Raw genomic sequence first — 13,153 nt, 5'->3', positions numbered from 1 at the left:
GATCCGGCTCACCCCTGAAGTAAAATAATGAAACTTAAAACCCATAAAATGAATTCAGAAATGTATAAAAAATTTTAAATGTAAAAATTAAAGGGCACCTATTATGCAAAAATCACTTTCATAAAGGCTTTAAGCACAGTTTGGGGCAACAGTCTGTGAACATAACTAGCTTCTAATGGTAAAAAAGTATTTTCTAATGGGTAATGGTAAAAAAGTATGCTTCAGCGTCAACGTTTAAAGGAGGGCATGTCTAAAGTTGGGACTGACGCAATCGTCATAGCACCATCCACCAAAGAAATTAGCCGGCAATCGACTACTGTCTGAGCTGGGGGAATAGCATATAGTGATCTGATCAGCCGATGCTTCCATTGGCGCTTGAAAGGTTGAGAAATTCCCAACTTCAGATCCACAATTCAGTTCGGCAACACTTGACATCACCCATTCAAAGTGAACGGAAGCATTGACGCTGACGCCTGTGTGAATCAGGTGTTATTGGACATTAGTCTTGTTTTAAAATCTGCCACTATGCTGGCACACAGACATTTGTACCTCCGCCTTCATTTTAAGATGAAAAAATAAGCTAATTTGCATTGAAAGCATCAGTCACTAAAATGGCAAAATTCGGTTTAAAGCTTTTAAGGGGCAGTTTCAAAGAGTTATAAAACATTATTTCTGGGGTATTTTGAGGTGATATTCACATGCACGCTTTAGGGACATATTGGCATAATAGGTCCCCTTTAAAATTTAGTAGTAAATATATTTCATATATTTGTGTGACATTTAGAATTTTATTCTACAATGAGCATTTTTCTCTGCCTCTTTTGTTTATGTTTAGTTATTTCATGTTAATTTGCTGAAAATAACCTATTCTTTGCCGTAAAAGTAAACTTACTGAATCAAGACATAGGAGTCTGAGAAAAATGCTAATTTTTAGAAGGAAATTTTAAATGATTATTTTCATATATCATCATATTTATTACATCTTCAAAACATAAATATAGCTTAAATGAGCATGAAAACATTGTACAAATCCTAAAGGTTTGAATGGAAGCTTGTATATAATGTAGTTTTCTTTATATAGTAAAAGTATTACATTGAAAGCTGATAGACATGTATTGCATTCTTATTTTGTCAACTAAAAAAAAAAAACACTTATTATTAAAAGCATGCATTTATATTTGGTGCAAAAAGTAAATAAAATGGCCGCTGTGTTCTGACTTATGCTAAAAACACCTTTCTAACCCAAACACACACAGAGTGTTGACCTGTACACACTGTATGTTTCATAACAGCAGTCAAATATATTCCAGCAACTGCTGTGTTGCCCATGGCAGCCAGTTTTAAATCACATCTCACATTTTACCCTGCGCAACTCTGGCAAAACACAAAAAAAACCTTTCATCTTTTCCGCATGATCAAAGGAAAACTGTCCTCAATGCATGCAAGTGTGTGTGTGTGTGTGAGTGTGTATGTGCTGCATATAAAACAGTGCTTGAATCTGCAGTGATTATGAAAATACATGAAGCTGATTAGAGTAAAAGGAAGGTAACACTGTAGTCAAAAAGGGCAAGACATTTGTGTCACACTAATACTGAAACACAGAGATCACTCATATCAGACTCTTGTAGATTTGTAATAAAGTTCAGTCTTTTAGTCAGTGTTAATATGATGTCATTACTGTATATGTGCAGTGTATGCATACTGTAAAGTGTTTGAGAGCTTCACTGAAATGTTGTGAAGGTGAGCCCAATGATATAAGTTCTCTAAATAATTATTGGTATCAATGTGGTCTGAACGCTGTTATTGTTTTATTAATCAGAACAGGTTTTAGAAATATAGGCATATTGTTATTATTGTAATGAATGTTAATTGGCATTAAAGCACAGCTCATGGGAATTCTTTCCAATCAAGCTGCTTTCTAGATTGGTGGTGAATTTATTTAACTGACCAACCAAAGTTAGCTAAATCGGACAAATCTGAAAATATATATTTTCAAATACTTTTTCAATCCAAGATATTGTAGATTTTCTCATAAAACTGCTCAATTTCACTCAAGAAAATGCCAGTGGTTTTCTACATTGCAAAAGATTTGAGAAATTTCTTCTTTTTTTTAATATTATTAATTTCTCTCTTTTTTTTTTTTTTTTGTTAAACAGCTACAATATTACAATAAAAATACTTTGCTGCTTGTTCATACTAGTTATTTAAAAAATTTGCTGAAACTATGCAGTTTTTAAGTATGCTAGATCATGGTTTCAAAGAATGCCAAGGAACATAAACTGGAAAGTCATTCTATTTATTATCTAAATTAGTGGTCCCCAACCATTTATCACTGCAGACCGGTCAATGCTTGAAATTTTTTCTATGGCCCGGAGTGGAGAGGGTTGGTGGTTGTACGTGGATTGCCGGGCAACAATTAACTGTTTTCTCAAAGGATGACAAGCTGACAAAACGTTGCTGCTACTATGATACAAGTTTTGCTTATGGAGAAAATTAAAAAGCACTGCAATGTTTGTCTAGTTTACCGATATGTGTATTCCATACAAAATATGAAGCTGATCAGTTGGTTCATGTCACTTGACAAGAATGACGTGCAGGCACATTATTCTTAAGATGCTTTCAACTGGATGTGCCTCGCAAGTCGCTCCCAATATGAGCACAATTGATTGGAAATAACGAACTTTTGAATGGAAAAGACGTGATATGTGAACAGCCGCTGTCATTTGTGACCTCCAGCCGTTGATCTTTTTCTTGAAAAGACATACTGAATTCACCTGATTTGTTGACAAATAGGTTGCGGATCCATTCCTTGCCAGTTCGAGGGTCCTTCACTAGGCCCTTTTCCCTTCGCAAAGAAACTTTCCAAAGACGTCTGTTTGTTATGCCACGGTCACACTAGAGTTTGAGCATGCAAAAATCTGTCGTATAAAGCTTCGAAAAAGGGTGGGATAAAATAGGATGATTAGACATTGCAAAAAGTTAGTGATTTGTCCTTATTTTAAATTTCTGTACAGAGAGATCATGTTTTGAACTTCGATAGGTCTCATGCAGTAAAGTGATGCGATTGCACAGATCAGAGCTCACCAATCTTGAACTTTGCAATGCAGCAAACTGCGAAACTTGTCACACAAGCTTTCTGTCACATTCGCCTGCATATGAATGGAAGTCTGTGGGGCGAAAATTCAATGTGACTGTGACTTTACTCAATTTGATAGTTTGTGGGTTAAATTATGGCACTCAAGTGACAGATGTAACCGAGAGAATACAATCATTTTTCAAAATAAAAGTTAGTTTATTTAGTAAGACTTAATGATTTTTTCTGTGGCCCGGTACCAATTGATCTGTGGACCGGCAATGGTCCACAGCCTGGGGGTTGGCAACCACTGATCTAAATGTATATAAATAAAACTTTCATTTTTATCACCACGATCTATTGCTGAAATGACAGACAGGGATTGGCTGAGAGAAATATCGTACAATAGTCACATTAATGATATTGGGAAACAACCCAATTCTTAAGTATTTTTGGAAAAAACTTATTTGTTTTATGTTTAATCCACCTAAATTTATAAAATCAATTAAATTATTGTGTTTGGACAGCATGAATAAATTGTGTGGAACCCAGCATTTTTTACAGTGTACATAAGTACATAAAGCAGCTGATTTTGTTTTGTGTGGTGCTAATAAGACACAGAAAATCGCATTCTTTATGATCTTGGTTTTAAAAAAGAAAACTAAAAAAATATAAAGAGATTTCTTTATTTTACTGTATCGAAAATGTACCAAATTATAACAACTACTGTGTAATATTGAACCAAACCAACTTAAGTGAACCGCTACACCCCTAATAAAAGCCTAAATCTGTAGACCTCACAAGGTTTCCATATCAGCCCTGTAAATCCTCAGCGCTCACACTGCCTCTATTCTCCACACACCTCCTGGGAAATATGGAAACACTAGTAGCCATTTACGATATTTATTTATAAACCCTTCCCCCACGCACATTAGTGTCCTTCACTGGGCCCAGCATACGTTACACAAACACTCATACACATCTCACACACTCCCTCTCTTTCGCAGGATATACTGTTGAATAAACTCAGACACACACAGAGCAGCATTTATTCACTGAAGGAGTCTCCGTCTGATGTCAGCACTATGGATTTGAGTGGTGGAGTTGAGGGGGGGGGGGGGGGGGGGTAAAGTTGAGTGAAAGACAAGATGAAAGGTAGAAAAAGGGGGGACGGTGACGGCGTCAAGAGTGAAACACATGAGAAGCGATATGAGAAGTGATCAAAGAGATATTAACTCTTCACGTGGCCTTCAGACTCCCTCAGAAACAGTGGTGTTTTTTGGACTTTGCTCTTACCAGCGCGTGTATGCCTTCACATGTAGCGGGCGATCTATAATTCATACACCACCATTCTGTATTCCGCTCGAGCTTAGTCTTGTCTGCCAGTCGTCTGCCAACACACTCCTGACCTCATACACACACATCAGCGCAACATCTATCAAATATATCAATCCTTTGTAAGTCTGTCACCGCTGTTCGCAGAGATGAATGTCACTTTGAAAAGAGAGAATGAAAGAGTGATAGAGATGCTACAGAAAGAAAGCCGGGTCTTACGGAGGTGAAGGGGAAAATAACGTCAGGTGGAATATTTATTTGAGCATGTTGTGTTTCTGTTTCTCAGCGGGGTCTCCATGGCGTTCGCCGGGGTGGGTAATAAACATATTTGTTTGTTTTTCCTTGTGTGCGTTCGTGTGATGTTAGAATGATCCCAGAGAGAGAGAATGGTGTTACAGTATTATATATTATTCATTTTAGATCTTTCAATATAATCCAGTTGAAATTTGGATCCATGTATCTTAATTAATGGTGCTGTTTTGCTAGATCAAGGTGTTAGCGAATGCCAAGGATATGATTTGATCCTTTTATTTTTTACAGAAACATATAGAGCACTTATCCAAACTAATAAGCATGATTGATTTTCTAGAATTTTCCAAGTGAACATACTGTTTTGTAATTAGAAAGTGATTCTATTAGTTATCTAAATGTATATAAATACTTGTTTAAGTTTTTTTTTTTTTTTACCTTCATCTTCTGCTAAAGAGACAGACACTGATTGGCTAAGAGAAATGTTGTCCCACGAACAATATTCAAAATATTGATATTTGGAAACAACACAATTTTTAAGTATTTTGGGACAACATATTTGTTTTACAGTATGTTCAATCCACCTACATTTAAAACATTTTCTCTATTATGTTTCTTTTTTACCTCAATCTTCTGGTTAAATGACAGATCGTGATTGTTTGAGCAGCTGCTTCGAATGTTATCACTCGATTAAATGGGCGTTATCAGTGGTTATCAGCTGATATGGTTACCCATGGTTAATCAGCAATACTAACAGAGAAGACCCAGATCCAGATCTATTTTTACATTACTGTAACAATGGGTTTAGGGTTGGAATAGGGGTAGACATTAATAAAATAGATTTAATGGGAAATTTAACAAATAATATAAATATTTATCATGGTTAATCAGTTATACTAATAAAGAACACGCCAGATCAAGATCTATTTTAAATTACTGTGAAAGTTGGGTTTAGGGTTAGGGTAGGGGTAGACGTCAATAAAATACATTAAATCATTCATTTTCACTTTGGTTTAGTCCCTTATCAATCTAGGGTCGCCACAGTGTAATGAACTGCCAACCAAATTCCATCTATTATGTTAATATTATTACATATTATGCAATATTATTACATTTGACATTTTTTGCAGCTGGAAGGGCATCTGCTGCACTGTAAAACCAAAAATGTTAAGGTAACTCAAAACATTTGAGGAAACCGATTGTAACAAACCATTTAAGTTTAAAAACTAATCCTAATCCTAATCCTAATGAGTACTGTGCCCTCAGCACACATTTAAAGGGTTTTGGTTAGCCAAAAAGGGACATTCTGTTATTAATTGCTTACCCTCATGTCTTTCCAATCCCCTGGGACCTTGGTTTGTTTTCTATACACAAATTAAGATATTTTATATGAAACATAAGAGCTCTCTTATCCTCCATTGACAGCAATACGTTTAAAATGTTCAAAACACTGTCAAAACCGTCCATGTGACTTCAGTAGTTCAACTGTAATCATTTGAAGTTCCAAGAACACTTTTGTGCAACAAAAAACCTGTAAACAAAAAGACTTTGTTTACATATACTGGATCTTTCATGGAAAGTCAGGGTGCACGTTTAATATATACAATGTTTGCAGGTTGCAAAGTTAATTTTGACCATTTTTTGTTGCACAAAAGTGTTAATGAAGCTACATATGAATGCAGTTGAACACCTGAAGCCACATAAAAATGTTTTGACAAAAGTTTCTAGTTCCTTTTCTGGACGTCTTAGGACCATTTCTGTATATGGAGGAAGAGGGAGCTCTCAGATTTCATTTAAAACATGTTAAATTGTGCTTTGAAGATGAACACAGGTCTTAGGGAATTAACAGTAATTAATAACAGCATTTAAATGTTTGGGTGAAGTAACACTTTAAATCAGTTAATAAAATCAGAACAGCATGATGCAAATATACATGTTATTATAAAACTTCGATTGACTGCAGGTTGAAGATCCTCCATTAACTCATCTCTGTCTGTCTTGTCTCTGTTAGACTGGGTATCGAGTGAGGTGGAGGTGTTTCTGGAGGACTATGTGGCGGGAGTCGGGGATACAGTAGTTCTGTCCTGCACGCCGCAAGACTTCCTCCTTCCCATTGTATGGCAAAAAGACGGAGACGCCGTTTCTTCAAGCAACCGTACACGAGTGGGCCAGAAAGCCCTCCGCATCATCAATGTCTCCTATGAAGACTCGGGTGTTTACTCCTGCAGACATGCCCACAAGAGCATGCTTCTGAGCAACTACACCGTCAAAGTCATCGGTCAGTGCTTCTTAATGTCATTTAAGTGCTGTTCTTCCTTTTCTACTGTAGACTTCAGTGCACAAGCTCAGGCATGCAAAGCATTAATTGGAAACTCGCCAGTCAGACTCGTTCCCAACAGGCAAACAGATCTTGAGACACACACCTCCTGGCTGACTTGACGTTTATCGTACAAGCAGAGCAAGGTGGAATGTTAACAGTCTAGGTGATTTTTAATATTCTAGTACAAAATACACAAAATAGCGCCTCCTTGGGGAAATAGAGGGAGAAATGGTAGATTCTGGTTATTAGAGATTCAACATAGGCTCATTCTGAAAACGTTGCTCTATATACATTTCTGGAGATCGCAAATTTTGTAGCCAGAGGAATGTATGGCTGCATTTCATCTTTAAAATGGACGCCACAGGGCGGTATAACTCCCTTTTGAGCTTACCAGCTGACTTCTTATCTTCGTTTGGACGGCTTTTCTGCTGTTACCACTTTGTCCAGCGGCTCACCACTTATGTCGGAGGATTTAAGTCACAGAGAGGAGTTAACTGTTACAACAGGGTTCAAGTCCGGTAAAGAAAGGTTACAGAATGGCAAAAAAAAAATAAATAAATAAACAAGTAAATTACAAGTGTGGTATGTGGTAAAATCTGAAAACGTGGTGAAAATCTGGCTGCCGCAAGGGTTTTTCCTTTTTCTGGATTGCTTTTGAAAACACTGCGGTTGGGTTTAGGGAAGTGAGTGGGCGCTAATCAATCAGTGCTTTTTAAAACACTGTCGGTTGGGTTTAGGGAAGAAGGACATTGGGCTAGTTGGTCTGTCAGTCAGTCAATCGACAACCTCTGGCAGATTCGCGAAAAAAAAAAATGCAAAAACGTACCTCCTGGGACATTTGTGGCTCTCTTCAGAAATGTATATACCAGTACGTTTTCAGAATTAGCCAGTAGTCGGAATTTAAATTAGTGTGAAAGATTCTGGAATAGACAGAGTTGTTGTTCGTCTGTGTGTCAGATTTTCATTAGTTGTGATTGAAACATCAGTTTGTTGATCTGTCAAATCACTCGTATTGTGTTAATAAATAATTAATAGTACTCTTGACATGTAATCTTTATATGTCATCTGTTGTATTCAGAGCAATACTACTCCTACAGTAAAGTATTATAATTTAAATATATTAATTGTAAAATGGTGACGCGGTAACACAGTAGGTAGTGCTGTTGCCTCACAGCAAGAAGGTCGCTGGTTCGAGCCTCGGCTGGGTCAGTTGGCGTTTCTGTGTGGAGTTTGCATGTTTGCAAGAAAAAAATAAACAAAGGGGCTAATAGATCTGGGTTAGGTTGTATATATATATATATATATATATATATATATATATATATATATATATATATAGGTTTATATTCTATATTTTTTCACATATCTTACACTAAAAATACAGCAGATGTAGCAGTAGTGGTATAATGATATGCTGTTCTGAACATGTTTATACTGTAACAAAAAACATCATTAACTACATAATTGCATAGCAGAATGTACATCGTTATTTTAAAGATTTATTTTTGTGGACTGTACAGGTATGGTGTGTGTATCTAGTATTCCTTACATTATGACCTTTTTTTCCCTTGAGGAAAATAGCTTATAAATCATTCCGGATTAAGTATATTAAAATGTAAATATGCAGGATGTTTTCTCTAAAGGTTGTGTTTAGGAGATGCAATTTACCGTGTGTAGAGTATTAAAACTATTAGACCTATGGAAAGTTAGTGTGTGTGTGTGCGTGTGTGTGTGTGTCTGTGTGTGTGTGTGTGTGTGTGTGTGTGTGTGTGTGTGTGTGTGTGTGTGTGTGTGTGTGTGTGTGTGTGTGTGTGTGTGAGTGTTTTGAAACGGTACGGGTGCAGAGTGATCTTTGGTTGTGTAAACTCAAGGACACAAGCTGAGCTGCTCATTGACAAATAATTAGAATGTAATTATGTGGAATCGCCTCATCATTTAAAGCAGATGGAAAAAGCAGGAGAGAGTTTTACTTTACCGACATGTGTTTGGCGTTAGGCCAATCGGTTCTCCTTCTCGCCAGCGTCTGGAGAAAGACCGGAAAAAAAACTTAGCGAAACGGGCACAACCTGTATCAATTATCACAAGCCGATAAAACGTCCACAAGACAGCAATATCCTGTTCTGCACACTTTAACACAACACACAGCTACCAGACACATTGACAGACAGAAACATGCAACACAGATTTACAGGCAAAGTGTGTGCAGAGGAATAGCATTAATGAGTTTTACTTTTTTCCACTGTGGAACATAAAAGAAGAAATTTCAAAGAATGTTGAAGCTGCTCTTTTTTAACTTAATAAAAGTGAATAGGATTTAAGCTTAATAAATAAAGTGAAAAAATACATGTAACATGTCACGTGTGTATACATAAATATATTTTTTTATTTATATATTTACTTAACATAGATATAATAATTACACTGGACAATCAAATGCATTTGTTTAAGTGTTTTAGCAGACTTATGAAATATAATAGATACATACACACGACATTATAATTCTTTACATAAAATTGCTGTAAGGCAAAAGCAAAAGTGACGTGATCAAACAAACTAATACTTAACTATTTGTGCAAACACTGCTGTTTTTGGGTTTTTTTTTTACCACTTTTTAAGTACACTACTAAAACAGTTATATTACTTTCTAATTTTAGGCTAACAGGTAAATCATTCCACAATTAGGTTCCCTTAACAGAGAAAACAGATTAACCAAAAGAGGTTTTACACTTTGGAATAAGACACCATTAGCAGTTGCTTGTGTGACTCTGTGTGAGGTTTAATGCCTACTAATTAGATTAGATTAGATTAGATTAGATTAGATTAGATTAGATTAGAAAACAGCATTATAATTATTTAAACAATTAAAAATTTTAGATAATTAAATTTAGGATAATTAAATTTAATAAAACTATAGAAACTCAAAAGGTTATGTTTACATAAAACATCACAATGATGCCATCACATAGCCGTTAAGTCCATATTTTTAATTGCTTGTTTATACATTGAATCAATAGACTTCAGTGTGGTTCAAGAGGCTAGTGACCATGATATAATGCAATATGACAGGTGAGAGAATATCACTGAGTGCATGTTTAATTCTGCAGTTTGATATGCAAAAAAAAATTAATAAAAAAAAACTGTTTAGACTTGGCTTCACCTTCTTACACATATTTTTAACATGACTATCAAATTTTAAATTCATGTCTAGAGTTATGCCAAGATATTTGAATTTTTTCACTTCTTCAATAACTTTATTTTTTATCAGCACCTCAAATTGATCCCTTGCAGGCCTATTTCTTATGGATAAACCGTTAAATTTGCCGTTTACACCAATAAACTTGGTTACAAAATTATATAAAATGTATTGCTAATGTATAGTAGAATTTATTTTTCAATGTAATGATTATAAAAGTGTTGTTTATTTGTGATAACAATAATAAAATACTGAAAAATAGTAATAATTTCTAATGCATAATAGTGCTTCTCAATCATTTGAATGAGATTTTTATATTTTTGGTTTATTTATTTTTGTTTGCTTAGTCATTTGAAGCGCTTTTGTGGGTTGTATTAGTTCATTTCTGTTTCTAATTAACTTTTTTTTTTTTTTTTACAGTTTTGTTCTGGTTCATGAGCTGACTTTTCAAATTTTTGTTTCACATTTTTTAAATAATACTTTTTAGCTATAATGGTATTAAAAGTCTGTGATCAATAGCCAGATATTTTATTCTCATTAAACTCAAACATATATTAGTAATAGTAGTAGTAGTAGTTTTATTTTTTATTTTTAGTGGTATCATTAATATTGCCAGCATATTTATTACTCCAAACTTATCACACAAAAAAAATCATTGTATCATTAATATTGCCAGCTTTTATTTTACTCCAAACTTATTACACAATATTTTCCTCATAGTATCATTATATTGCCAGCATATGTATTACTCTAAGTGTATTACACATAAAAAATCCTCATAGTATCATTTATTAATATTGCCGGCATATTTATTACTCCAAACTGATTACACAAAAAAATTATTCATAGTATCATTAATAATACCAGCTTAAACTTTACTCCAATACTCAATACTTATTGATTTTCCATGTTTTGATTTGAACATTGTCAAAATTGTCACGGTCAACAACAATCTAATCCTTGCAGATTGCTGGAGAGCCACACATCTGTCACTGAATTGGACTACACATACCATCATGCACTTCACAGACACCGGTTCCTGATTCTCCCTGATTACACACACACAGCTGGACTTTTTTTATTCACCTCCCACACACTCACATTGCTGAGTTTTGTTAAACTGTAGCAATACGAATCGTTTTCCTGGTCTTGTTAACGTTAATGTTTTGCTGTCTGTACTGACCATTCGCCTTTTTCTGACTATGCTTTTAGATTACCCTCATGATTTTGTTTGCACCTGTTTAACTGTTGCCTGCCTCACCATTCTGTCCTCAATAAACCGCTTGTGGATTCTCATTTTCATTGTCCAGCGATCCCATGTTGCAAAAGTAACATTTGGGGGAAAATTAAAAGTTTTTTTCTTTCAATGAAAGTAAAATCCAGGGCTAAAATTTTGTCTTGTTTTATCATTGCCATCAAAAATTCAGGTTCATTCATTTATTACAAAAATAACAATGCCACAGAACAACACCACACACCTTCATAACTCAACAATAAAGAAAGAAAGAAAATAAGATAGACCTCCAGTGTAACCGATGAAGACAAATTAACCCACAACACGTGAAAATGTAGCATAAATCTAATGGTTGTAGTACAACCAACACCATAAAAGCCAGAACACACACACACACAAACTCACACAGAAAGCTTCAGTGTTCCAGTAACTGCATATCTTTAGCACTAAATAGGCCTAGTGTTGGCTTTCACGCTCCGCTGGTATTTTAGGAGTGTGTGCGGTACACTTTTACCTGTGTAAATGTTCACAGAGGAGGAGCCGAAGACAGAATAATCTTCTTTTCAGGGTCACAGAGCCTTTTTTTTCTCCCTCTGAATGAGTTCATTTAGAAGCAGGATACGGGAGTGTGTGTTTATATGTGTGTATTTCAAGACATGTGTGTAAAAATACAGCTGTTGTCAGAAATCTCACTGAATCTCTGTTAACATCTGCCATCCATTAAGTGCTGTGTCTGTATGTGTGTGTGTGTGTGTGTGTGTGTGTGTGTGTGTGTGTGTGTGTGTGTGTGTGCGCATGTGTGTGCGCATGTGTGTGCGCATGTGTGTGCGTGTGTGTAGTAATTGGTTTTGATTTGTTATCAGTTTATTTTCCTCATTCTGCAGTTCATATGAATGGTTTCATTGTTCATACAGAAAGGCCACTGTGCTGCAGACTAAAAGCATCTCTCTCTTTCTTCATTTCTCAGATTCGCTGTCCTCTGGTGATGATGAGGACTATGATGAAGATGAGGACGAGGCAGGTAATGGAAATGGTGTGTTTCGCTCTCTTATTTCTCATTTCATTACTGAGTTTTTGATCGAGTTTTGGTGAACTCTCTGTTGTATAATAAATGCATGAGATTGCTGTCTTTCATGGCTGGGGATCGGTTGCATCTCATTTCATCAGCTGCTTTTCCCCCCACTTGATGCTAAAACGCAAATTCTCTTGTGAGAGATGAAGGGGGAAGAAGAGAAATGATTTAAAATCTAACAGTGTTAAGTGGAATGTGACGAAAAAACACAGAATATGTTCAATTATGCGTGTAACAAGAGGAAGATTTTATTTCACAGTGTCTTAGAGTTGGTAAGTCCTCGATTCGGTGAGCCGAATTATGTTTTATGTTTTGTTTAAAGAGATTTTGAATCACTAGAATCACTGGTTGTGTCTATAAATCAGAACAGTTGTGACAAGAGCAGCAAATCATAACTTAACTTTTAATTGATCATTTGGAAAAGGGGCAGAAGGTAAATTTTTCAGATGAATCACTAATGCTGCAGAAATCAAAGAAATCAGTCAAGCTTGGTGAAGGAAAATCATGGTTTGGGGTTACATTCAGTATTGGTGCATGCAAAATATCTGCAGAGTGGATGGCAATATCAACAGCCTGAGGAGTCAAGACATTTGTGCTGCCCATTACATTACAAACCACAGGAAAGGGCAAATTTATTAGCACGATAGCACTCCTTCTCATACTCCAGCCTCCACATC

The 13,153-nt window shown here is 35.6% G+C and overlaps 1 protein-coding gene and 1 long non-coding RNA gene across 25 annotated transcripts in view; both read left to right on the top strand.

The window, feature by feature from the left end:
- LOC147834145 (uncharacterized) overlaps positions 1-13,153 on the top strand; it is a 762,525-nt gene that overhangs the window by 593,402 nt on the left and 155,970 nt on the right. The gene's annotated exons all lie outside the window — the stretch shown is intronic.
- Positions 1-13,153, top strand: part of fgfr3 (fibroblast growth factor receptor 3) — an 81,331-nt gene that overhangs the window by 23,917 nt on the left and 44,261 nt on the right. For 14 of the 24 annotated variants that reach the window (XR_015505403.1, XR_015505404.1, XR_015505401.1 and 11 more), the window contains 2 exons: positions 6,669-6,935; positions 12,372-12,437. Coding sequence is in view for 17 of the 24 variants with exons in the window: in XM_087278466.1 (XP_087134592.1) it covers positions 6,669-6,935; positions 12,372-12,437 (333 nt within the window). In the remaining 7 variants the exon portion in view is untranslated. The remainder of the gene's footprint in view (positions 1-6,668; positions 6,936-12,371; positions 12,438-13,153) is intronic. The other 10 variants (XR_015505406.1, XR_015505405.1, XM_087278474.1 and 7 more) reach the window with 1 other exon arrangement.

This window comes from Danio rerio, chromosome 13, assembly GCF_052040795.2.
Source record: "Danio rerio strain M-AB ecotype USA chromosome 13, GRCz13ab, whole genome shotgun sequence".
Taxonomy (NCBI): domain Eukaryota; kingdom Metazoa; phylum Chordata; class Actinopteri; order Cypriniformes; family Danionidae; genus Danio; species Danio rerio.
The sequence above is the reverse complement of the archived record's forward strand: the minus strand, read 5'-3'. Positions and strand labels throughout refer to the sequence as shown.